Below are 27,841 nucleotides of genomic sequence, written 5' to 3'. Positions count from 1 at the left end.
TAAGAAATGAAACATGTGTCATTATTATACAAAAAATGTTACATTAGTGTTAACAAGAAACCACCCACCGCAGCAGTCATCAACATTACACACAACATAACTATTAATACATGTCTCCAACATAAAAGCTACGATACATACTGAACTTAGTAAAGTTAAATTTCAATACTAATACAACAATTCATGACAGAAACTAATGAGACATATTTCCTCTTTTCGCTATTTGCCATCCAATACTCAAGGCTGCTAGTAGTAAATAAGCATGAACAAAGAACATAAGAATAGAAACCATAGATAGAAAAGGCTCGGCTGCAGCACTCTGAGACATGAATTGCAAAGGTCCTCCAAAAATTACACATACTGATAGGAAATCATTTCTCGTGAACAAGAGGAGAATACACAGGATACCACATATTACTTCGGACGTACTCCACAGTCTCATCCTGCAACATTAACCACCAGTTAGAAATGCAGCCAATGCTTGTTAAATTTTGCAATGTTCAGATCTCAATACAGTCTAGGCTGGTAGCATGCAAAACTTATTGATATAATCCATCCATCAGTAGTTTTAGAATTTGTTTCCAGACAGTTGTTTTTCTTCAAAACTGCTGAAATAGAAGAGAAGAAAAACTTTTCTAGGCATGCTCTTAGTATATCGTAAAGGATGAAACTTTTCATACTTTTGACATATGGGAAAGTTCTCTGGGCCCCACATCACCATGTCCTTCTGCCAGTTCTTCTTCAACTGCAGCTCGAAGCACAGCAGCCCCAACCTCGGCTGTAACATCTCGTATGCTGCAGCAAGCAAGTCGCATTAATAAGAGAGGGTCATCATATCAGTTCATGACATTTTTTAGCTTCGAAACAAACAACCAAATCAAGCAGACCATTTATTCTTATGAAAAAAACGAGTGTATAAAAACTTTTAAACATTGTTACTGTCAGAAGCTTTTATATTTAGGAAATGAGTGAGAACACCTTTGACGAGAGAAGTGTGGATCAACATTTATATATATTGTTAGATATTGGTGCCAAACTCGGCATCTGAATCCTTGATAATAGCTTTCACCAGATCAAAGTTTTAAGTTATAAAATTTTTACAATTTCATTTGTTTTGGTCATTACAAAAGGCAACATGAAAAGCAAAGCCAGAAGAAAATGAAATGTGAAAGATATCAAGAGAAAGGAAAAGGAACATTACCTGTCAACAGATGGATATAAAATTCCGCTTAAGGTATCTTCCTCGGCCATGTATGAAGCAAGGCTGTAAGGATATCAGTATGTCAGTAATTTATTTAAAACAAGCATCAACTGACATCTCTTCAGAACTGGGAAAATTGAAAAGGATGCAATTGCAATTTAATCAAATGAAAATAGTAATATAATTTTCATGATATTCTCGTCATGTTACAAAAATTGTCAGATTTGAACTTAAAACTAATTGACAACGTGGGACTTTCCAAAAGAAATGCACTAAAGATAATTAGTACTTCAAAACCTATGGTAAATGCATGTGATGTGACTACCAAGTAGTGAACATGTTTTTTCTTCCTGTACAAGAGCATAAAGACATAGGCCTATATAGAATGAATATCAAAGGAATGAAATGTAGAAAACAGGAAAAATGTTGGGCAACACATAAGACAAGGACAAACAGTTCAATGATTATAGCAGCCTATGCCATGACTATAAATGTCAAAAGACATGTTACTGTTGCCAAATTTCCACGGGTGTTAGCACCAATAGCTTTTGGTTAATAAATAAAGAAACAATTTTCCAAATTAAAATCATACCACTCAGAAGCTGCCTGCAACATTCCATCTGTTATAAGGTGAGCGCCTGACAGAAGAGTTCCCAAACCAATTCTGAAATGAAATGGTTAAACTCGAAGTTACACCACTAATTCAACTGACAGGTATAATGCACGAAAATATACAAGCCAAGAAGATCTACCCTACCCTGGGAATAGGTACATATTGTTTGCTTGATTTACATGACCCACTTTTCCATTACCTGCACAGAATTTAAATCAATAAATTATAAGATCTGAACTATACTAGTTACTTCTAAATCAAAGAAAGTGGTAATTACCAAGATCTACATTTTCAAAAGGGCTTCCACTCGCAAACACTATATGTTCCCCAGCATGCTTGAAAGCATCAATGGCAGTGCACTCAGCTGTCCCCATAATACATGGAAAAAAAGAGTCAATGAAAACACATAAACATTATTAAGGAATTATGAGTGCTTAATGAGCCTTGTACAAACAAACCATTCATGGTGGGGTTAGACATGGCAAAGATAGCAGGTTTTGTTGAAACAGATTCTCTCATTGCCTTAAGCACCTGAGTCGAATCTCACCATTAAAATTAAGAAATTCAATAGCAGAAAAGCTCATACAGTACCGAAGATGTCTATTATATATATTTATTTAATATTACTTATTGAGGGATGTGACACGATAGAAGTTATATTGTAGAAGGTAATACCTCATCATTGAAAATGCCACCAACACCAGACAAACCAAGGAGCACATGAGGCTTAATCTTCTTAACCTAAATATCAATAGGTTTAAGAATTAAAAGATACACATGAAAGTAAGCATGATCTTTAAAATTAGCATTAACAAAGTGAAGAGGTTTAATCCTTCTATGTCAAAATAACTCTTTTCAGTGTTGTAAAGTAGATCCTTGAGCCAAACAAATTTTCCCACGAGTGCTGTAACATTTACCACTTCAATTATGCTAGCACCCTCATTAAGCCCCTCTATGTCTCTTGGATTTTTAGCAAATGGAGCAGCGGCTGGATCTAGATTGTTCCTTTCTGTTGTGACTAGACCCTGCATACAAAAAATGGCACTGCTATCAGGCTAAACCTAATTTTTTTATGAAATAAACTGGACATCCTACATACAAATATGAAATAGTAGCATAAAAAATTATATATCGCACACTATTATTAATTCTTCTCTAATGCACATCAACATTAAATGCAAAGACAAATCAAGACAAAGAATATGGTGAAAAAAAATGTTTAGATTGAATGAGTTCATTCAGAATCGCAACTGAAAGGGAAATTTTATTGTGGATAAGTAAAAACAATTATGTGACTTGAAGAACTAACAATGCTAGTAAAGTTCAAGAAAGCATACATCTTTATCGATCAAATAGAATTGGCTTTTGGCAGCTAAATCACTGCACCCAGATATCTTTGCAACTGCCTTTATGGCCATTTTTAGAACCCCAAGCCCAGCACTGCAATCCAGGAAAAACACAAGCTTGAGGCAGAAAGTAGCTATAACGAAGGAGTGTAATAGACAACAATCAACAAAAGAAAATGGAAAATATGATGTTCGTCGTAATCAATTTCGCAAGTGAATTACCTCCCAGCTCCAACCACAACTATCTTTTGGTTCACAAAGTCGGTCAATGGTAGGCCTTGGGCTCTTACAGTTCCCAATAATCCAGCAAGTGCAACACCAGCAGTACCCTACAGGACATGAAGTAAATTTGAACATTCAGCAGATACTTAAATAATGCACTGTTAGGTTATACATTCAACATTTTCTAAATTAACATTACTTTCTCACCTGTATATCATCATTAAACATGCAAAACCTTTTCTGATATCTTTCCAGGGTTTCAAAAGCCCACTTCATTTGGAAGTCCTCAAACTGACATAATTAACGCAAAATCTAATTACAAAATTGATAAAAGAATATGTGCTAGAATAAATAAAAACAAACACGTATCAATGGGGAAAGGAGAAAAAATAAAGAGACCTACCTGCACAATAGCCTTGGGCCATCGAGCATGAACTGCTTCCATGAATTCATCTACAATTGATAGATACTCTTCACCTTCCAACCTTGGTTGACGTAGTCCTAAATCTGCCATGTGAAAATGTCAAAAAAGCCAATTCCTTCTGATATCAACAATATGATAAATTCGAATACTGATAAGAAAAACTAATTAGAATGCTAGCTTTTGGTCGGATCCTTCCATTTTGAGAAAAAATTACAATTCAATGATAAAATATTCAAGAACACATCCAAAGCTCAAAACATAAAAAGTTGTATCTAATTGATTGGTTCCTTTCCAGAGTTGAAGTTAGAGACAACTTAATGGCATAAATGACTGCCCTAGGGCAATTTATTCTTTTATAACAGTTCTAATTTCTGGATAAGCTTTGCATAATCAGAGTGTTAAAACTCTAAAGTGAGATGAGCACATATGTGCAAGGTGAAAAGCAAGGTAGGTTAATTCTGAAGCTTTTAAAGCTTCCAAAGTTTCTATTATAGTAATAGTATAAAAGGTGATGATTGATGAGTCTGAATCGTTCATCCTTGTTAGGCAATTTTATGCCTAGGATCTGAAACCGTATTCCAGTTAGTGTATTAATCCTGGTCTTAGATATGGAAACTTAAAAAGTCATTCCTGGTTCTAAATGAAAAAAAAAAAATTGGTCCTCCCATTTTGAAATTTCTGGCTCCATCCTTGTTTGCAAATAAATTAACGACGAAAATAAAAGCTATAAAGTACTCAAAAAATCGAAAATAACAGAATTTACTCACAAAGGCGGTCTTCAAGTAGCTTTTGATTATTGGTGCCAACGTCCAACATAACTGGAAGTATCTGCAGTTGGAAAAACATGTGGTGAGGTAACGAGAGAGAATTTATCAATTAGTACTCAAATAAAAGAAATCAAATGACATATCATTCTACATTAATAATTTTAGTGAAGTCAGAACATCATGAGCTCATTGTCATGTAATTTCTAGATGTCACATGTAACTAGACATGATAAAATTGCCCACACTAATGAAATTGTATCTATCCTAGCATACTCTTAGCACAAGCCTAGGCCGCCAACATAACATCCATGAGTGACGATCAGATGTATACCAGCTAACAATGAAACACAAACAGCAAGGAAACTGGAATGAAAAAGTAGTTTGAGAAAGATAAAAGAAGAAGCATACTCTTTGTGGGTTGATACCAGCAGCAGCGACATACACATCAAGTTTACCTATGGGAATTCCAATTCCCTGAACTCCAAGGTCGCCTAAGCCAAGAATTCGACTTCCATCTGTTAAGACAATCATGTCTACCTGCAACAGGAGCAAAAAAAATGATAACCAAACATAATGAATGAACAACTGCAAGCCAATTTTGTCACTTAATGAACCAACCAAAGTCGTGGCAAGGGTTTTTGTTTGGCTAACATAATAGATAAGTTAGCTGAAATCTTATATATTTGTTTAGGCTTTAGGAAAATGTTTGGCAGAACTAACCTTTGAATTGGCTGATAAGCATAAAATAATATAAAAAAAAAACATATTAATTACTTGGCCACAACTTGAAATTTGAGAACCATGTGTTTTCAAATAGTTATCACTCACTTCTCGTATTTTAGTTCCTTTCAAATAATTTAACATCTTAAAAGTTAATATAATGTCTTTTTAATGTTATTCTCATTTTTAAATATTTTCATTTAAGGAAATGAGATAATTAAATTGATTTATATTACAACTGTGATGAGTTTATTTTATAAAAAAAATATTCGATGATAATTAGTGAAAATGTTAAGGATTTTTGCACATAAGAAGGATAAAGAAGAATTTTAATAAGATAACAAACATGAAAATTAAAAAAATAAAATAAACTAGGAAATTTAAGCTTAAATGCTACATAAATTAGTGTTTAAAAAATGTTACTAACTAATGCAATAAGCTCCTTTAGCAAACAACTCTACCTTATCCAAATAAACCTATAAGGTCAAATAAGCTAGATGGTAGTTTATTTGTCTTGCCAAACACACGGTAATTGGTAACCACAATTAGAGATACAAGACCAAAATTTTTGAAAATTCTATACAAACTTAAAAATCAGTATCAATTTTAATTATAAAAGAGTCTCCATTTCAATAAAAGAAAAAATATAGCCAAATACTCCAACCTCCCCTAACTTTCCTGATTTTTCACAAACATCTCCTAAAGTAGGCGTATTAATTACACAATGAGTATTTATTGCATCTTTTCTCACTTTTCTATTACACTAGCTTCTCATAAGAGGAAATATTTGTGAAAAATTCAAGAAATTATGAGAACCTTTATATTATAGAAAAAACAAAAATCGTCAATGACAAACCAAACAAAATATTTTTTGATAAATTAATCTGGATCCATACAAACTGTAACAAAGAAAACCATATTGCGTTCTTGGATAAATCAAACTGACCAATACAAACTGTAACAAGAAACACATGTTGCATTCTATAATTACCGGGTCCTTTCCTAATATTCAAATTTTAAAAACCTTATCTGATAGTTTTCTTATACTAAACTACAATAGAACAGAATATCAATTCCAAGCCAACTGAATATCTGTTTATCACTCAAGGAACGGAAATTGACTAAATTCAGCGTTAAAAGTAAGACGATTCAAGGAGATCTTTCAATAGTTCAAAATGTCACAATGTAATTAATTAGAAGGGAAGAATATAAGGTAAAAGACTATTTCCATTAATGAACGAAAGGAAAATGAAAAAATAATGCAATACCTCGTGAGCTGGCCAGTTATAAATCATAGACATCATCTCCCCTTTATCTTTGGCACTAAAATACATCCCTCGTGGACGTCTAAATAACCCCGAATAATTTTGACACACTAATCCAACTGTTGGAGTATATATTATTGGAGCAAACTCTTTAATATTATCAATAAGAACCTGAAAAAAAAATGTAGTACAACAACATATGAATCTTATAACAGCAATTTGATCACATTTTTTCATGAACAAGAAAAAGTAAACTTCATGGTCTAACTCACTCTGTAATACAAAGTCTCGTTCCTGTCGTGCAGTCTATTTAAGATCCTCCATTTTGCCAAGGAAACAACTTTATCTGATTGCCCCTGGGTATTATTCTCCAAAGAACGGAATGAATTCACTGGAAAACAAATATAGCAATCCAATATTACCAAACAATAAAATAACAAAGGGTAAAAAGCCTGAGAACCCAAACACACTACACTAGCGAACTAAATAATAAAGCTTTCAGAAGATAGGCAAAGTGACTACTACTACTACTAAAACACCCCAACCCCAATGGATAAATATAAGAAAAGTAATCCTCAAACTTACTAAATCGATCATATTGCTGCTCAAAGGATATAACACGAGGAGGAAGGAGGCCCCGAAGCCCCAATCTATCCCTTTCTGTCAAAGGAAACCCAGTATCCTGCATTCCCAGAATTTAAAAAAAAAAAACAAAACAAAAAGGTTCACATATTCAGGATCCAGAAGAAGACCGTGAAGGAAGGTTTCATGACCAAGTTGACATCATCCCAAAGATTTTGTAAAAAAAAAAAAACACCCGTGAGAAGTCCCATTTTTGTCAAGCGTTCAATTCAACCAAACTCCAATCACATGCCATGGAGAATATCACTCACACCAAACAGAATTAGCTTCCATCATTTTTTCCTCCTACTATTATTTTTCTCTCTCTTTTGTTTGAAAAAAAAAACAAAAAAATATTTTTTTCATATAATCATGGCAAGCACATAAATCAACACTCGAACTTCAAGAATCATAAAAGTAACAACAAAATTTCGGCTTGCAAGCACCAGTTCATAAACTGCCAGAAGCCTCTGAAACTAAAAAAAAAAAATTACAAACAAAAACGGAAACCAAACACTTTCTGCTAAATTGAAGTGAATTAGAAACTCTCAAGATTGAGAGACTAGTAGAAAAAGCGAAGCTAAAGTGTTGTGATGTGAATTATAAGAAACCTTGTTGAACCAGGGATCGTGGAGTATGTCAGCACCGCGTTTGTGGACAATGCACGGACCGGGAATCGCGGCGGAGAAGCGCCGGGATCGGGCGACGTTGGAAGCGGCGGCGAATCGCGCGAGTTTCCACATCCTCTTCTCTTTTTGTCTGTATGTGGAAAATCGTCTTCGAAGTGAGCTTAATTTTGTGGAGAAAAATCAAAACACGTCGATTACTATGCTAATGCTATTGACATTTTCTTTGAACGAACGAGATTTTCCCGAGAAAATTAAACTCTGAGAAAACGGTAACTAGTGTTGAAATGAAGACTCCGAGCATTTATAGTGGAAGAAACTCACTATATGAACTCAGCATCAATCACCTCATTTTTTTCTTATTTATTCATGGTGTTCAACTAACTCTCATTTTATATTATAAATCAAATAAGTGTTTAATTAATTTTTTAAGTAAATTTATAAAGTTTGTATTCAAAAATTGTTTGTCTAAAATAATTTACTTTTTAAGTATCGTGCTGACTGATTTAGTTACCAACAAAACGGTGAGATCATTGCTTTCATTCTTTTCGTTTTTAATTCATTAATTTTTTTTCAATCTTTGACTTGTTTTTCAAAATAAAGAATTGAGTTGACCAATTTAGAGAAAATTTAGAAGAAAAAGAAAATGGTTGAAGATAGAAAAACATAAATAACAATTAACACTAGAATTATTAAAATAAAAATTAATTTAAAAAAAATGTTAATTAAATTATATACTATTAAATTAAAAATATTAGTATCTTAAATCATTTCTGTATAAATTAATTTTTAAATTAATATCTAATTAGTTAATTTATGTTTAATTAGTTATTCAAAATTTAAATATTAATTTTAGAATATAAAATAATTAATAAATATTAATTTAAAATTAATTTAGAAATTTAGAAACTATTTAAATATCAATTATTTTTTTCTTTAAAATAATATTTAATTAGTCAATATAATAATTAATTATCTTTTTCTTTTTAAATTAATTGATATTTAATAATTTTTTATAATAAAAAATATTTTATTAACAATCAAATCAAGCAGCATAATAATTTAGATAAACATAAAAGCATTGAGTATCTAATAAAATAAAACTTTTTAATAGGAAATATATAAATTTACAATATATTTAAAATTTAATTAAGTATAAAAAAATTATATTTCTTACAATTACTTAAAAAAATTGTTAATTCTGTTGGTAATGATGTCTGAAAATTTTCAATTAGTTGATATTATTAGGAACGTCATATCATCATATGATATTTTCGAGACTAAAATTTAAAAACAATACATACTTATAGAATTTAAAATAAAAGTATTTTATTTATGAAGACTGTAGTAAAAGTATTATATATTTTTACACTAATATTAAAAAAAAGTTTATATATATTTGCAAAGGTGCGGAATAAAAAATAACATTTATTTGTTACTCTAAAATTACTTTGTAACTATTAAATATTTTAAATATGTGCGTTCACTCCAACTATTTATTTAATAATTTTTTAATTTTAGAAATAAACACTTTATTAATTTTCTTCATCGTATTTAATTATGATATTGGTTATTATTATTATTAAAAACTTACAATAATCAATTAAATATAACCGCTTTTTTTTTAATTGTTTTGAAATTATTACAATAAGTCAATAGACAAACTCGGAAATTAAAAAAAATATTGTGCTACTCTTTTATGTGTCAAATTAATGTCTTAATTCTATTTATTTATTTATTTTAGTTACTATAGATAAGATGATTTTATTTTAATCCTATAATTTATATTATTTTTTTCAATTTAGTTTATGATAGTATTATATAATAAATATGATTATTTTAACAATGTAATATAATTGATATTTTAACTGGTGTGATGTAGAATAACCATACCATAGTTAAATTTAACAAAGTAAAATTAACTACAAATATTAAAAGAAAAATTAAAAAAATAAAATAAGAATTAAAAATTTAATTAATTCTGTAATTTACTAATTTATAATTATTTTCTTTTCTTTAATATCTTTGGTCAAATTGTTGATGGTGTCTTTTTTTAATAACGTGGTCACTCTAATTTCTACAGCTCAAAAGAATATGCAAATTATTTTTATTTTTATTTCTGTCTTTTAAAATCACAAATTTCGATCACTGTATTTCTTAAACACTCAAATTTTATTTCTTAATGATAAAATCGTAAAAGATGAAAACTCAATAATTTTAGAAATTAAAAATATTTAACAACATAAATTATTGTTGAAGTATGCCAGGAATATTATTTTCGTAAACAAATTTCACATCAGATTCTAAATTAACATTTTCGTACTATGGAATTTACCGAATTAAAAATGAAAGTAATATCATTTGCATTATTTAAAATGTAATTTTCCTTACAGATTTTAAAGTTAATTATAAAATTAATTATAGTTATTAAAATTTACCAAATTAATATAAACACAAAGGTTTTTGGGAGATATAACTGTCCTTGGTACATTTCTTAGCATTTTCTAAATTTAAATATTTTTATTTCTTATTTTGGCAGTCTGTTTAATATTTTATAAATTATTTTATTAATTTAAAAGATAATTTAATTTAGTCCACACGTATTCAATTAATAGAAAAGTTAGTCAAAAGCATTCCTAACTTTCAATTACTTTTGTATCTTTATTTAATGTAAGTGATACTCTATTAATTGGTCTTAATTATATATAAAGATACTGATTGAAAATAACTTGAAAATACTAAAAAAATTACAATTTAAAAAATAAAATAGCTAATTTGAATAACTCAAATTAACTTATTTGGTTCACTCACTCTCGGTCACATACAATTGACGTCATCCACAATAATTTCTCTTAGTTAATAATCAAGTTATCTTGATTTTAATATCAATTATTAGATCAAATACTTACCATTAGACTAAAAGTTGTAACTTATGACTAAGATGCAACACTTTTCATGTAAGAGCGTAGCAACAATTTGTGTCATCTGCACCAATCTCTCTCGTTGGTAATCAAACTCGTAACCTTGATTATAATATCAATTATTGGATCAAACGTTTATCATTAGACTATTTTTTTTTTATCAACAAAATTTAGACTAAAAATTATATCTCATAGTTAAGGTGCAACACTTTGAACTTAAGAACATACTAGTTCAAACACCACAATTCGATTAGAACTTGACACACCTAACATTCGTTATGCGGTAATTGATGTCACCTACAACATTCGTATATAATGTATCTTCTACAATCATAATCATAATTTAAAATTTATTTAAACATACTGAAAAACTAATAAATATGACACGTTTTAAAAGAATTTTATTTTTCAACAAATATATTAATTTTATTAAATATCAATTTTTGCAAGATAAATTTGGAATTAAAATTAATATTTCATTACAAACTGAAAATATAAATCATTTTAAAAGTTAAACTACTAAAAACCACACTCTTCTTTTAAAACCGTTTTGAGAAAAAAAAAAAAAAAGGTAATGAAGAAAGCATATAAAAATTAAACAAAGAAAGTATCATTTGCAAATACATATTTATATCATGCAAATTAAATATTAATGACTGATCTTTCACTTTGTTAGAGACTCATTTTATGTTAGTAGTTAAAACTTTAAAAAATAATGTTGTTTCTTATGCTTTGATAGAATTGTTTTTAGTCATTTGCAATATCTTAAATTTTAACGTGTCACATGTAAATAAAGAATGAAAATGCATAGTAATAAATTGACTAATTTGAGAATTGATTATGGAGAGGATTTTCGTTGTTTTTGAAACTTTCTCATCTTGTATTAGTCAGAAATTTTTTAGAAATCGATTTTGACAATCAAAATTTATAATTTCTTGATTTATTATGGGTTTTGATTTAGTATCCTCAAAAGCTATTATTTTTGTTTTATCTTATTTAAACAATATTTTTTCTTTTTATGGGCTAATGATTGATGAATTTTTTGGTGAGATGCCAAGATTTATAACAATGCCCATAAACTAATAACTTTTACTTACAAAATATCTAAGATAGAGATCATTGTTAAAAAATATGGAATTGAAATTGTTGTAAAAAAAATAGAAACAACAATTTTTACTCATTAATTTGTCATTGAAAGATGTCTTAGATGACAATTAGATAACAAATTGTTGTTAAAAGAAAAAAAAAACTATGATTAATTAAAACATGTCGTTGAAAGTATTCAAATGTTGTGTGTGTTTTCTAATCGTATTATGATTTTCAAATTAAATACTCTTTTGTTTCCAACTTTTATTTTGATTTTAAGCAATTTATCCTATTTTTTTATAAAAAAAAATTATCTATTCAATGTAATAGCATTCAATATACTGACAATACATATAATTCAAAAAAAAAATATAGTTGGAGAATGATTAAGATAAATAGGTTCTAATAATTGAGATTATTTTGAACTTTCTAAAAATATAGAGATTAAATTACATAAAATAAAAAATGGTTGGAACCAAAAGGTATTTAAGTATGACTTCTTCGAATTAAATCCTTCGTCCTTTCACGATTTATCATTTTTTATAATTTTTTTTAAAATTTATCCATTTTTATATGAACGAAAAAAAATTAAACCAGTAAATTTCACTCTAAATGAATGCAAATTTGAAATAGTTATAATATAAAATAAACACAAAAAACTATCATATAATGACGATTTCTTCGTCACTATCAACAATGATTATTATTATTATAATCATTATCAAATATTGATAAAAAAAACTTTACAAAAATAAATATAATTACAGTTTTTTTCTACTCACCTCCAATGACTAGTCTAACCGCGATTCTAAATCGTTTTAAACTATGCATATTAATATAATTTTGAAAAGAAAAACTCTAATCGTATTATGATTTTAAAGAATTAACCTTTTATTTTTCTTAATAAAAAGATATTATGATGTAAAAAACAATAATTCCATGCATTTCAAATTTAATTAAACTTTCAATCTTAAAGAATGTTAATAAAATTTATTCTAGATTTTAAGTAATCTTTTTACTAAAAATTTTAAGATAAAAAAGTATTTATGGTTTTTAAAAAAGTATGTATAACTAGTTCATGTAAATTAAGAAAAATAAGAAAATATTTAATATTAGAAAACATGTGTAGTTAATTGAAGAATTTGGAAGTAAAGAAAAGATGAAAAATGAGAGTCCTCCTAAAAGGATAAAATATATTAACACAAGAGTGGGGACATCCTCCTCCTTCCCTTTCCATCACACCATTCATGCTTAAATATATTTGAGTCAAAAGGATAATAATATCTTGTACCTTTTCCACCATCTTCTCTTCATCCATGATTCATATCAAATTCATCCTATAAATGAATCTCATCATTATATTCCATTAATGGATTAAGATATCAAACAATTTAATTTTAACTTTATTATAAAGTGGACTTTAAACCTTACTCAACCTCACAAACCGGTTAATGGTGTGAGGTTTGCACACACTTATATACAATGAAATGTCTTAATCTCTAGTTGATATAGAATCTCCAACACACACCCCTCACGCCGAGAGTGACAGTTCGTGCGTGGGATAACATATTATGGGTGGTCCAATAACGGCCCGATAGCGGGTGACCTGATAAGCCCAACAAACACTCGCTAGGATAGACTCGAAATGACTTTGATACCATATTACGAATTTGACTTTAAGCTTAACTCAATCTCATAAAACCGGTTCATGAGGTAAGGTTTGCACCCACTTATATATAATGAAATGTTCTAATCTCTAGTCAATATGGAATCTCCAACAATATAAAAGATAATTGCATGATTCACTTCAAATTTAAAATAAAATTTTACAAAATAAAAAATGTTTCTCTAAAAAAAACTAAACGTTGTATATTTTTATCATCATTTATTTGGATCTCACATCAACTAGAAATAAAAATATTTAATAATAAATAAATAAATGTAAATCTTATTTAATAAGTCAATTTTGTAAAATCGAATTAACTTAAAGTTCACTTCTTAATATAATATTACAGATATGTTAAAGATTTTACATCAACTAGAGATAATAATATTTCACATTATATAAATAAATACAAATTTTATATTATAAACTAATTTTATAAAATTAAGTTAAATACAAATTTCATATTATAAATTAGTTTTATAAAACTGAGTTAGATTTAATCTTCTTAATATCATAATTTGCCTACCTCTTTTTAACAGGCTATATCCAAACGAGTAATGATATTTTGACATCCTTTGTTCCAAATTACATCTCTTTAACTGATAAAAATACCTTTTCACATCTCATAACCTTTATAATATGGAAGATGTAATTTGAAGCAATGCAAAAAGTGAGTTTCAAATAATATTTTTCCTATCAAAAAGCAAATGGGAATGCAAGTGATAACTTGTTTAATCCAGTATGTTACCATGCCCCCTTTCTCTTTTCAATTTGCAGTGACACTGTAATATATGCACAGTGTTTTCAAGTTCTCTCTTTATCATAGTTGTGACCTACTTTTTCACCTTCAAATATTTCCTTTTGTACAGATATTCCATTGCTCAATTTCCAAAGAATGAAGTTAAGAATATGCCATTTCCACCTTAGATGGCCCACAACAAACCTTTTTTCTTCAACTCCTTCGATTAAATGTCACCCACCCCATAAACACATACAAATTCAAACAGAATAATAGCACAAAATAATTGCTACTCATTGGAATAATCCCACAAAAATAACATATTTAAGTGCTGGTCAAAATTAGGTCACAGAATAATAACCAATCTTTTAGTTACATAATTAAGAGAATTACAAACAGAGAATAACACATTCTGCTGAGATCAAAGAATTTGATTCCATATATGAGAGCAATGGGTGGAAATCCTTTCATCCTTGTAAAAGTTGGAACCAAATCCTGAACTTTCATTCTCTTGGAACTTTTCAGCTCATTCAATGGAAGGGCATCAATTCCAGTTGATACACCGCGTAATCTTTTCTTTCAAGCATAATACAAATATTAACAAATGTTACTTTATAATAATTCATATAATAATATTTTTTGTCTTAATTTTATTTATTATAATAAAAGGATAGAAACAAAATTAATGGTACCAAAATTATTGTATAAATGTTTTATATTACTGTATAAATGCTTTTGCCATGGAAGTTTCAAGCCTAGTTCAACATAAAAATAATTAGAACATGTATATAATTTTAATTTAATTTTTTCAACATACTCAAATAAAAACAATTTAAAAAATAAATGCTTCAAAACATGGAAGGAGTAAACATCCAACTAACCTGATAATATACCAGAGGCAAGTGGGTTCGTAGGGTGTCTTATAAGTCGGCTTAAGAATGACGTAATAAATACGTAGTTACTTAAAATTTAAAAGAATAAACTTTTCAACGCGAAAAAAAAGTTTTTTTTAAAAGTTACAAAAAATTATTTTTTGTAGAACTTCTTAATATTTCATTTTTAATTTTTTTTAAAACTATTCAAAGAGAATCCTAATATCAAATTCACCGAATCTCAAAATGAACATTTAAAATTTGGAATATTTGTTTAGTTAATAAAAATTGGACAGGCGTGTTATAGTTTTTATTTTCGTAAAAAAAAAGTCACTTCTTGTTATGTATTTGTTGCAACTTTCTTTTTTTCAAAATAAATAAACGTTGAAAATAATAAAAGTATGAGGATAACTAAAACATATTTAAAACAGCTTATGATAAAATCATTTATTTCTTCTTAAAACTTGTTTTTTATTGTAGTAAAATATAAATTAACTTCACTTTTAATTTAAAAAATAATCCCTAATTGATTTCATATCAAAATCAACAAAGTGACAAGCTAAATTGAATGCGACCACTGAACTAATTATCTAAATGAAATGTGTAACAAAATTAATTTAAATACAATCTTAAATATTCATTTATAATTCAGTGATGAAGGATTTATTTTCTTCCGTGGATTCAAGGTGTACAAAATATAATAATAGTTATAACCATCATATGTCTAATATGCATTGTCTTTAGACAAAGTATTTCAGTATTCCTCCGTTCAATCACTGACCGTCCTTCATCATCATTTATTTATTTTGTCCTTTAACTTTTACCCTAAATCATTGAAGGGTAACTCAATTCGTGCTTACTAAGGATTCTCTACATCCTCCTGTTAATAAAAAGAAGAGTTTAAATACAAGGTTTTTAATGCAAACAAGTAACTCCTTTGTCTAAAAGAATAATATAGGTTAATCTCCACAGGACAACTTTCCCAAAATACAATTCTAGTTTAGATCATGTTGCAAATTTTATAAAACTTACATAATAAGTAAGAACTTATAACAAGTAAATTTTAAAATGAACTAGGAACTAATATACTCAGACATAAAAAAAAAAGATAATATCAGCAAAGCTGATATATAAACTTATACTAGTATAGGCAGATTGAGAAAAAAAGAATCTTCTCAATTGGTGCCCTGGAGGATTGAATGGAAGAAGCAATTCGGAATTCTCTTTTGGCGCAAGATGAGAAACTAGGGGATGATTCGGGGGTTAGTAATGCTATAATTCCAGCATTATAGGGTTTTTTAGTGCCACCCTTTCGATCAGAATTGCCAAGGTTCTTCAAGGCTCTCAACGAAGCGATTAATATAACGTTGATTACCTCAGAATAGAGTACAGTTTCAGGAAGGGTTCGCCATGTTACCTCTTTCAACCTACTGAACCTAAAATAGATACGGCTATAAACAAATTAAACAGTCACAGGAGAAATCACTGATTTCAATTACAATGAGACTTCCGGAGAGAAAAACAATAAAACTTCATGTTTTAAAAAAGTAAATGGAACCTTTCTTAAAAAAATATCTCTAAAAATATACCAAATTAAATATATTTTTTCCAAAAAATAAACTAAGCCAATGCACAATTTTATATTAATTTATTCAATTTTATTTTGAAAATTTAAATCTTAATCTCATAGTTTTTTTAGTGTTTATGATATGACACATTATTTTACAAATCTAATCAGGAATGAACACTAATATATAATATATTTATAAGTTGCCTCCAAATTTGACCAATGCAAATTTCTTTCTTTTTCAGTATTCCAGTAATTTAAAAAACTAAAGCAACTTTAAAAAATAAAGCGTTCACTTGCGCATGCTGGTTTACATGAAATCCTAAAATAAATTGAATTAAAATAACTTTTGTAATATGAATTGATAACTAATTATTTCAAAATTATATTGTCTTCACGTTTCAGCTGTCTTACGTCCATGCATCTTAATTTTTAATTTTAGTGTGAACATGACATAATTAACTATTTCATTGCAAAGGAAAGAAGCTAAATATACACCTTGCCAGTCTTTCTTAGCCAAAATTACTAAAACTAGACAGGAGAAACTACAGAGGCTGCCTTGAAAAATTCAGCAACTTAAGACAATTTTGGTTGGGTGCAAAATTTTACCTAATGGCTCAGTTATACAATTCTATTCATCCCCGTATTTTAGCTTTTTCTTCTGCTTTCTGCGCTGATCACGCGAACCTGGAACAACATGCCAGAATTTTTAGTTTTTTCACTAACATGAAGCATAAACGTTAACAAGGCAAATTAATAACTAAAATACTAAGGAAAAGACATTTAAGATTAAAACTCACGTTTTTTCTCCTCTTTTCGCTTTCTTTTTAAAGTCTCCACATTTCTCTGTTTTCCTGCCAAATCCTTGATATTCATTCGCACCTGCGTGGAAAAAGGGTGATGAGTAAAATTTCAATCAAGTCACATGATAGTTGGGTTTAAATTTTTGTTTTAGGCTTAATAATTAGCTCTAATCCAAGATTTTGTCAGTTATAAGTTGGGGTGATGCCTTTTAATTTTCCAGTTCCTTTTTATCATTATATGGATTGTTTATGCTAAGAATCAAATGTGTGATTCTGTTTTAGGCAAGCTAATTACCAAGGGAAAGGTACATAGTTTGACCCAATGCCAAAAAAATAAAACTTGAAGCCATGCATTGGAATTAAGCATGGATTACTCTTCGCCTATGCTGCACATGGCACCCAAATCGCAATGCGATGACACTACACGGATGCAAAATTTCCTTTCTGACCAGTACTATCTAGTGTCACATTCCAATGCGTGTCAGGGCAGTGATGTTCGAATACACTATTATAAAAGAGCAGGAAAGTAAAAAAATGATGAATTAGCTCCCTATCTATTGCTTTTATGCTTTCACCTTCCTTCATGCCAAACATAAAGTCTGTAGATAGTTGTTCAACTTAGGAAGTGGTACTTAATCATAAACCTTGAGGAAAATACTTAGTAATTTTACTATACACACAACATTATACACTTACCACGTTCCACATATTAACAAGAGGCAAAAGGATAAACGAAACGTACAAAAACATTAGTTCAGTCTTAAAGTAAGCCTGAACATTATACTACTACTATACATAAATTCCAGACATTTCAGACCCAATAAGCTAGAGTCCACTTTTTCAAGTACCCAGTTTTATTTGGATTTACTAGCAATATGGAACTCCTTTGCACTATCATCAAATTATATGCTACAACATTATTGGGGCTACATTGGATAGTTGTTACCAAAGTCAACCTATTTTAATGATTTGGGTATGAGGCAATACATGATCAAAACTAAATCAAATTCTGTGTGCCTGCGGCTATCATGTTTCCTAAAATTAACCACTTCAGTCAAGAGCATTTTTCATAACTAAAGAGTACGAACAAAATGGCCAAATGTAGACAAGGGAGAAGTGAAAAATACAATTTTCACAAATAAAGACAAGAATCCTCAGTTTAGACATCAGGCAAGCAAATCTCATTTGATGTCAGAAAATCATCATCCACAACACAACTCACAATGCAGAAAACAGAATTGCTAGAGTATGAAAAATGTTAAAATATTAGTCTACCTCTTCACCAGCACTACGAAGTGCCTGAAGTGCATCCATGCAATCTTGACCAATCACAACCAATTTTCCCTTTTTGCCTAGACTAGAACCCTGGTGATCACTTAGTTTTTGCCTTGCTAACTGTTGCAATTGCTCCTGCATGAGGGGTGTGACACCAGCCTGGAAAGAGAGTATTACATTAGAGTCTTGTCCTAAATCCTTCAAGGTAAAAGTTGAAAGGAAAAGAAACAGTGAAAAAACATGTTCAAAATAATGTCTAAACAATTTTGAAATATTAAGGCATACATATTGTTGACAATTATCAGTGAACATGATAACATGAGGTATTGTCCGATTTTAAAATGCCAACAATCGTTTTTCATTATAAAGAAAATATTAATTCTATACAAGTTGTGTACAGAGAGATAAGGTAACAAGAGGACTGGTATTTAGAATATAATAATGATTTTTGAAGACACTGGAACATATATGTATGGGCCACATCCTAGTAGCATGGTAGAAGCTTTTATTTAATTCCTTGGATAAATTGCATCTTCCAACCAATTTGCAACTTCACCCATATTACTAGAAGCAGCCCAATCCAACTTTAGGATAAGTTGAACTAAAACATATGATCAATAGTATGTATCTGCAAATATGCATTATAAAATATTAAAACCTATATCCTTATGCTCACCACCTCCTGCCTTCCCTTGCAACAGCCAATCAATCACTATGCTACTTCTAAATAACATAAAAAAGCAAGTGTCATAGTGAAATAAAAAACACAATAAGAATATTACCCCTGCTAAATACCGATGAGAAAATGATTTTGATTCTAATGGGCGAGAAATCAGCATATTGAGCTCCTGCAATTTGTGAGATTTATAAAGCATTAAATAGTTTGGAAAGTGTGGGGTAATGACTACATAATTTCAATTTTTTTTAGGTGAGTTTCAAACCTCCTGCAATTTCTTCAATTGTCTAGAGCTGACCTTCATTTGCTTCTGTTTGTTCACTTGCTCCTCTTCACTGTCATAATTTTCAGTAACTAATTCCACTGAGCTAGCATTCCGATCAAACCAGCTTTTCTCAGCCTTTACCTACAATAAGAAAAATAAAGATAGAAAAGGATAACATTCCTAACAATGAAAAATAGACAAGGATAAGATAACCTAATAAATCTACAACTATACTTATTATACAGACTCAATCAGGAATCACTGAATAGGGGGAAGTAAAAAAGGAGGCAACAAAGCAAAACACAAATTTAACTGTTTAACCTGGAAAAGTAAGGACATATAAGAAAATATGCTAGAGGGTAATTGAATTCAAAATCAGTTTCAATCATATACACAAAAATGAAAAATTCGAAGGTGACTTAATTTGTTCAAGTAACTAACACGGGTTGCATGAATAAAGTCCAAAAATTAATCAGCATGAATTTAGGTGTAAATCATTATACCTGGGAATCCTTCCTTGTTATCTTGTCTATTTGTCGTGCAAGAGACAATCTTTTTAGGACCTCTGGCATGAAAGAGTTCTCTAAAGGAAACCGCTGAAAGTTATCCTGCATATGACCAAGACCATAAACGAAAATTTAAATTAATTATTTTGGTCCATGAAACAGCATGAATTACTGACTTATTTCATGTAAATGATATTTAATTTATTCCATTTTCTTCAAAAAGATATCGGAACTAATTTTCATTAACTGTTTAATATTTCAACTATAGATGCTTAAATTTAAAACAAAAGATACCTTAGAAAATGATTTGCAAAGTGAAGCAAACTTTGACGTATCTCTCGTTGATATTAAAGCAATGCTACAACCTTCAGCGGAGGCTCTGGCTGTTCTTCCACTTCTATGAACATAAACCTAAATAAAAAAAACAAAAACAAGTTTGAGATACCATAATATATATAAATATAAGAATCAAAGAAACAAGGTATTGCATACCTCTGCTGAATGTGGAAGCTGATAGTGGACAACAGTTCTAACATCAGGAATATCGAGACCCCTAGCAGCAACATCTGTAGCAACAAGTATGCCATTTTCATTTCCCCGAAAGCGATCAAAGGCCTACATCAAACCAGGGTCCAGACAACAAAAAATGGTGAGGGAAATATAATGCAATATTCAATTAAATGGATATATTACTTAGTAATATGATAACTTAATGACAATTTCAAGGATCTGAGTCCCATGCCCATGAAAGGAGACAAATTAGACTCACAATGCACATATGGATGGACAATACACCTTCAAGTACAGTAACTAGGTTCATTTTATTTGTAGGAAAAAAACCCAAGAGCATTAGTTGAGTATATAATCCTCAAAACAAGAGTTTGGACTCAGGATGCAATTAATTGGAAGGATTGCAGTCAGCTATTCTATTTTTATTTCACTTCATTTATATTGGGATTCCTAAATAATTTTGAGAATACATTATAAATAATTCTTCATACTCTTCTCCTATGGTATCAAGAGCAGGTTCTTCATTGATAAAAACCATCACAGTTAATGGACTACAACCCCAGAAAATATTGAACAGTCTGTCATAAGCCAAATAGTTACCCAATCTCCGTGACTCTCGCTCTTACTTTTTTTTCCTGTGCAATGATGTTTAATAGGAATAGGATTAACACTGATGACCTTCTGCAAGAGGCCTCACATTGATCATTCTATTGATGTGTACTATGTGTTGTTCTACTTCAGAATCTACTGGAATTTGTAACACTTGTTTAAGATGGCTTGTGAAATAATTGACATTAGGGATTTTAGGTAGAGAAAAGAAGAGAGATGAAAATGAAACACTAAATTGATTTTAACCTAGATGTATTTCAATAAGATATATGCAAATAAGATCGGAGGTGACCCCAGGCAAGTGGCAAAGTTGTAAGAAACATCCCCTTTGCATATGCAAAATACCGCTGCATACTTCAATGCAGTGACGAGCCTTCTAGCTGAGGGGTACATTATTTTTTCTTATATACTAATAAAATCCAGAGCACTGATCCTTGTTTATGCTTATTAAGTTATTAGTTAAATCATGATCTAAACTAATTATGGAAACAAATCTTGATAAGGAAGCATATTAATCAATCCTAAGAAATAATGAGGAAATAGAACTAATCCTAGTCAATGATCTAACATATAATAAGATATTTTTATATATTCTAACAGAATAATAGAGGTTTTATCATCCTTTGGGCATGTCATGTCCTACTTTAGAAGGGTTTTCAATGGTTAGTTCTAAAATCATGCTATCAAGGAGGCCAAACTATGTGACAATGAGAATAGTTTGCAGACCTTCAGTACATTTAGTTGGAGCGGAATATACACCTCTATTTGAATATACCTTGCTGCTTCTCAACTTTATATGAGACCAGATGTGTTTCTGACCTCTTTACGGATGTGCAAATGGTTTTCATTAAAGGAAGTTGCAATTTCTGATGAGTATAAGGATTAGCTTTTAATGGTATGTATGGTGCAAAGAATCCAAACGTGCAACTCCATTGCAGATGCAACTTTCAACCAATGATAAAAAAGAACGTTGCATTCTATTGAGAAATAGAATGGTACCTGGTGACTCAAAAACTATTTATGGTTCTAAGAATTCAAAAATACAATTCTGTTGCAGATGCAACATTCAACTAATGATAAAAAATGACTTTGCATTCTATTGAGAAATAGAATGGTACTGATAGAAACCAACTGGTATAGTAATATGGACTGAACTTTATTCAACTAACTAATATGGAAACACCAAATGACACGGACAATGAGTTCGGGTTGAATACAAGGATTGAGAGCTTGGTATCTCTCTTCCCAACTCCCTGATATATCCTTTTGTCCCTCTTCTTTTTCCCCATCTCGTATTTCGTTCCTGCACTAATAACTGCCTAAAGGCAGTTGTGTTTGCCCCTGACAAGAACTGCTAACCACAGAATAAAAACTGTTGACAACTTAATAACAGCTAGAAACAATTCAGTCATATTACAGAACCTAATTCTCCTCTTATAATATTTACTTATAAGAGGCCTAACAGGTACCGGATGACTTAAAGGCGATCTATATTATCCAGTACACCCTTGAAGCATAGAACTAGAGTAGAATAACGAAGATAGGGGAAAAGATTGCCCAATCTTACAAGGAATATGTTGGCCATATTCTTATCCAATGTAAGGACGGTTTCCTAATGTTTAAAAAGAGAAATTGTCATATTCCAAGTCAAAGTGAGACATCTGAACACAGCCCTCTTACCCAAGCCTAGTCATTTGTGAGTAGCCTCACATTAAGACTGGAATCATATTATGAACCAACTAAGCTTGAACTATTAGTTTAAGACACAAATAATTGTATGTTATAATTATATACACAATGTAGAGCTTTTATTGTTAGAAGAATGAAGAACAATAAAGGATCGACTTATAGACAACCACAAAGGTTCTAATACCATTTTAAAAACTAACCAAGCCTAACTCACGACCAAAAGCTAGCTCTAGGGGGTAGAATTGCTCAAGTCTTTCAAGGAGTATTTTGGCTATATGCCAAACCAATGTGGATAAGAACATCAAATCCTATAACAAATATTTTGATTGCATTCTAAACCAAATCAATGTGGTTAATCTCAACACACCTCTCATTCCTAGGATTGGACGTGTATGGCATGATATTTGCAAAAATGAAAATTTGCAAACGACCCCACATCAGGAATAGATAGACTCTAATACCATATTATGAACCAATTATCCCATAAACTTTTAACTAGATGATGAGAATGATTTAATATTACACTTAACAGGACACAAACCTTCAATCGGGCACGCTGCTGCATTTGGGCATGAAGAGTCCAAACATTGATTCCAAGAATGCGCAATATGGAAGAAATATGACGTAAAGCTGCAATTGACGTGCAGAAAACTATTGTTCGACCTTGTCCATGGACAGTCAAAATATAATACAAATATGCGTCTTTATCTTCTTCTCTGCATCTGTCAAAGATAATTAATGCTGATCATCAAACAAAGCTGACATTTCATGTCATATTAAACTTTAGTTTTGACTTTATCATGAATAATAAGGTTTAGCAAAAATGCTAACAAGAGACTTCAGAAATTTAGAAAAAATGCTCAACGATAAAGTAAAAATTTATTTTGCACATGGAGGAAAAAATAGCATTGGCCCACCAGGTTATGTAACCCAACACAACAGTAGGCATAAAAAATTAACATAGCACCAAATTCTATAGCAATTTCAGTAAACAAATTATTTCCTTATACCGCTAAAAAAATATTATTCTATAAAACCCAAGTTCTAGAGTTTAGATATGAGTTTACATACTCAATAAATGACTCCTCAAGCTTAGCTGCTAATATAGATGGATTAGTAAGATCAATAATTGCAGCATTGGATCTCATTCCTGCACGCTCAGAAAGAGTTTCGATAGAGTTCAATCCCTCTGTTGATGATTGCTTCTTTTGAATTGAGCCATGTTTTAGCTTCTTGCGAAAATCAGAAGACAGTGCAATAGTTGCTGAAAAAACAAGTGTTTGCCTTTTCTTTCTTTGGTAACTAGAAACAGTAACACAACTCTTTTGTACATTTTGAGAATTATCTTCAGTGGAGATATTGGACATGGGAAGCATATCAATTATAGACTGCAACTCCTTAAAATGACCACTTTGTACCATTCGATCAGCCTCATCAAGCACAAAGAAAGAGAGTGAATGTAACTGCAAATCAACAAGGCCGACATCACAAATGACTTTCAATAAATTCAATATGGAATACATTTATACATTTCCTTTATCAGCTTGCATCAATCCTGCAGCAGTTATATGTCAACAATGAAACAGGCATTCGCAAAAATGATATCAAACAACATCCAGCATGCAAACATTGTCATTAAACAGTAAATTTTTTAGCTAGGAGTGAGCAACATATTACTCTTGCAATAATCTAAGTCATACTGGCATGCTTAATCATGGCTTGTAAAGATAATTATTATTCATCAAAACAATTATTTGATTCGCACAAATAAAAATGCAGTGATACTCAAACTTCTCAATGCATCACATTGGCTATTACCTCAACTAGATGTTTTTCTCCAGCTGACATAAGTTCCCATAACCTCCCTGGAGTTCCGACAACAATCTCAGGCTTTGCTTTTAAAAGTCTCTCCTGTTTTTCTGCTAAAATGCCACCAACTATAGGGGTCACCCTAACATTAATATACTTAGCAACAGCTTTCAGATGATCAGTGACCTGAAAAGACAATTAAAAAAATGAGCAATTCATTATTAAAGAAAACTACAGTTAGAATGAAAGTCTGGCAATATCAAGCAATTGGCTACAGGACAGAACTGCATATAAAGTTTTATCATAATTCTCTTTGTTGAGGTCGTGAAATAATTGATGCAAAAACAAACGAGGTGCTGAATTTTATTCAGATTTTTCACTTATCATTTAGTATGGGTTAGAGTATATGAAAATATCTTGAATTATCCTCTAGGATTACTTGTTTTAATTCCACATCATCTCTTTAGGATCGGTACACAATATCTCCTTATCTTATCATAATTTGTTTCCCTATTTAGTTGGGATTAGTGAACATATTGTAAGTAACTTAAGTTTTATGAACATAGTAATCACATCAGCACATTGTAACTCAGTTTGGTTACTATATTTCCTTATCTTTACATCGTTGGCACTTAATTCAGTTTTCAAACATTTGAAGTCCAAGATACCAGACTTTTCAAAATGACCCACATTTTAATCTAACTAAGAAAATTTCCCACTCATTACTGCAAGTGTTCTTTACGTCTAACCCATTATTCTTTCATTCAATCCAAATTCCAGATTTCACAATACCAGTTGCCACTTGCTAGTGACCAGGAGGCTCCATTTTGTTATGTTCCATTACAAAAGCTTTACCCACCAACTCTAGTAAAAGATTTATCATAAAAACACTGGATTGCTATAAATAAATCCCATCTGAGTTACTCCCTCTAATAGACATAGAAAATGCTAAGTTAAACCATATCAGACTTGTTAGTAAGTTTGTAACTACTACAAAACTACACACCCAACATAAAGTTCTCACTTCTCACCTTAGTCCTATAAAAGAAATATATAAACCTCACTGTAACAATCAAGTATTTGACAATTATGAAAAATTGAGAAAAGCCTTGCAAGTACCTGAAGTGCAAGTTCTCTAGTTGGAGCAATAATAAGAGCCCTCAAAACGCCTTTAGAAGAATACTTCTCGGGTTCTTCAACCACGTTTGCATCCTTGTCTCTCTCTTCCAAAAGGCGTTGCAAAATGGGCAAACCAAACGCCAGTGTTTTACCAGATCCTGTCTCTGCAGCCCCAACAACATCCTATCAAATGCACACAAAAGAATTTTATTAAATTTAACTGGATAAAAACCAAAACAGCACCCTGAAGAAAAGCTTCTAGCAACCTTTCCTTGATGAGCAGCAGCTGGAATGCAAGCCTTCTGTATTGGTGTTGGTTCCTTGAAGCCAAGCTTGCATATTGCTTTCATTAGGAGAGGATGAAGCCTCAACTCATTCCATGCATAATATTCAGTTTCATCATTGTCCTCTTCACCGTTACCGTCCTTCACATTCGCATCTAAACCTAGAAGCAGATATACACATTAGCAAAATGCATCTTTCTCATCTTCAATTTATAACATTGCACAAGCAATTCCCATTTCAGTAATCTACAAACACACATGCAAGCATTCTAACACTTACACGTACACATACACATTTACACAGAATTTCAAATTAATTGAAATTAAACATGCAATTACCAGCATCTGGCTGCTCAACTTTCTGGTCTTCCGTAGCATCCTTCTTTTTCGTCTTCTTCTTTTTCTTCTTCTTCTTTTTCTTCTCTTTAGCCTTCACACTCTCGTCCAACTCAGCTTCGACCTCGTCACTACTAGCACCGCCAACTCCATCTTGCTGCTGCTTCTTCACATCTTCATCCTGTACAGACTTCTTCTTCGTCTTCCTCTTGCCATATTCAGGTTCAGGAATATTCAAACCATACTCCGCCTCATCAATCTCCTCGAGCGAAAGAAAACCTGCACAACGCAAAACATGAACAAAATAAAATAACCGCGAAACAGAAAATCGAAAATGTAGAATCAACACTGTCCTTACAAGGACACCAATGCAAACAATCTAAACATTTCGCTCAATTAGCTACAATACAAATGCTTAAATCTTAAGTTTATTTAATAAAATCAACAGGTTAAATTAAAAAAAGTTAAAAAAAAAGCGATAAATTGAGAAGCGAAACGGAAGATGATTGTTTATGAGAGCGAACCTCCTTCGAGTTCGTTGGAGCCAATGAAGATGGAGAAAGCGCCATCGTCGTCGTTTTGAGGAAGAGAGGAGTTCCACGGAAGCGAGTTAAGACGGTCGAATTCAGGATCGCTTTTTGCTAGGGTTCGCTTCCGCTTCAGCTTTCTCTGAGAAGAGGTTGCTACTGTTGCTGCTTCCATGGCCAACGACACCGCCGCGTTTTCAGTTTTTCGTAAGTGTGTTTATTTGTCTTCGGTGAACAAAGCCACTGTGCATCAAGCGAAGTTGGGCCCTAAAATCTGGTTTTCGGCCTTTATTAGGCTTTAGCTCACAGGCTACTATGGGTGTTTCTTTCTGCACCTCTACATTTTTCTTCTTGCACCCCTACATTCTTTTAAAATACCGAAATTAACCTTTATAGTTTTTGGGTGTTTCCCAAAAAGTAGTTCTGTAAGCAAAGATATTTTCGAAATATAAAATCTGGAAAACAAAATATCATTCTGAAACAACTTTTCTGAATACATTTATTTATTTATTTCTGGATTGGTAAATCTGGAATTCATAAAACATGTTTCGGAAATATTTCAGAAAGAACAATCCGGATATCATTTTTAAAGGGAGCAAAACAGTCTTCTCTGAAAATGAGGGGTGCAGAAAGAAATTTGTAGAGGTGCAGGAAGAAGTTGTCGGGTACTATTGACATTTCCTTAGGAAAAAGGGTTGCATTAGTACAAAATGGGAGTATAAATAGTAATATCTTTCAATTTCTATAATCCAAAATGATATTTTTTTAAAGGAACAC

General features: G+C 30.8%; 2 protein-coding genes across 3 annotated transcripts; both read right to left on the bottom strand.

The window, feature by feature from the left end:
- LOC137818115 (NAD-dependent malic enzyme 59 kDa isoform, mitochondrial) lies at positions 1-8,181 on the bottom strand. Of its 2 annotated transcripts, XM_068621347.1 has the most exons (19): positions 7,791-8,181; positions 7,144-7,240; positions 6,831-6,949; positions 6,562-6,729; positions 4,982-5,110; positions 4,574-4,634; positions 3,786-3,889; positions 3,590-3,673; positions 3,383-3,489; positions 3,152-3,254; positions 2,732-2,839; positions 2,490-2,555; positions 2,273-2,345; positions 2,092-2,178; positions 1,959-2,013; positions 1,794-1,865; positions 1,202-1,264; positions 681-795; positions 1-443 (listed from the first exon to the last, which is right to left on the bottom strand). In XM_068621347.1, the coding sequence occupies exons 1-19, from the start codon at positions 7,920-7,922 to the stop codon at positions 372-374; spliced, it is 1,815 nt and encodes a 604-aa protein (XP_068477448.1). In that variant the 5' UTR covers positions 7,923-8,181; the 3' UTR covers positions 1-371. The 2 variants fall into 2 exon arrangements, 1 of the variants encoding a protein (XP_068477448.1); XR_016516454.1 differs by lacking the exon at positions 2,273-2,345 and having other exon boundaries at positions 7,791-8,174.
- Positions 8,182-17,106: 8,925 nt separating this feature from the next.
- LOC137818452 (P-loop containing nucleoside triphosphate hydrolases superfamily protein) lies at positions 17,107-27,332 on the bottom strand. The gene is made up of 15 exons (XM_068621898.1): positions 27,062-27,332; positions 26,541-26,816; positions 26,184-26,362; positions 25,918-26,100; positions 24,808-24,984; positions 24,061-24,452; positions 23,531-23,711; positions 20,674-20,796; positions 20,476-20,592; positions 20,179-20,283; positions 19,676-19,816; positions 19,517-19,582; positions 18,735-18,893; positions 17,457-17,538; positions 17,107-17,343 (listed from the first exon to the last, which is right to left on the bottom strand). The coding sequence occupies exons 1-15, from the start codon at positions 27,237-27,239 to the stop codon at positions 17,288-17,290; spliced, it is 2,415 nt and encodes an 804-aa protein (XP_068477999.1). The 5' UTR covers positions 27,240-27,332; the 3' UTR covers positions 17,107-17,287.
- Between the last annotated feature and the right edge of the window lie 509 nt (positions 27,333-27,841).

This window comes from Phaseolus vulgaris, chromosome 10 (assembly GCF_051622355.1).
Source record: "Phaseolus vulgaris cultivar YP4 chromosome 10, ASM5162235v1, whole genome shotgun sequence".
Classification (NCBI taxonomy): domain Eukaryota; kingdom Viridiplantae; phylum Streptophyta; class Magnoliopsida; order Fabales; family Fabaceae; genus Phaseolus; species Phaseolus vulgaris.
The sequence above is the reverse complement of the archived record's forward strand: the minus strand, read 5'-3'. Positions and strand labels throughout refer to the sequence as shown.

Bases quoted from the DNA above. Each gene is read 5' to 3' on its own strand.
- LOC137818115 (XM_068621347.1), bottom strand. From the start codon at position 7,922: ATGTGGAAACTCGCGCGATTCGCCGCCGCTTCCAACGTCGCCCGATCC. The intron at 4,635-4,981 runs GTATGCTTCTTC...TTCCAACTGCAG, and splicing joins CTGGTATCAACCCACAAAGA to ATACTTCCAGTTATGTTGGA. The intron at 3,490-3,589 runs GTGAGAAAGTAA...CATGTCCTGTAG, and splicing joins TGTTTAATGATGATATACAG to GGTACTGCTGGTGTTGCACT.
- LOC137818452 (XM_068621898.1), bottom strand. From the start codon at position 27,239: ATGGAAGCAGCAACAGTAGCAACCTCTTCTCAGAGAAAGCTGAAGCGG. The intron at 26,817-27,061 runs GTTCGCTCTCAT...TGCGTTGTGCAG, and splicing joins CTCCAACGAACTCGAAGGAG to GTTTTCTTTCGCTCGAGGAG. The intron at 20,284-20,475 runs GTATCTTTTGTT...GGTCATATGCAG, and splicing joins TTTGCAAATCATTTTCTAAG to GATAACTTTCAGCGGTTTCC.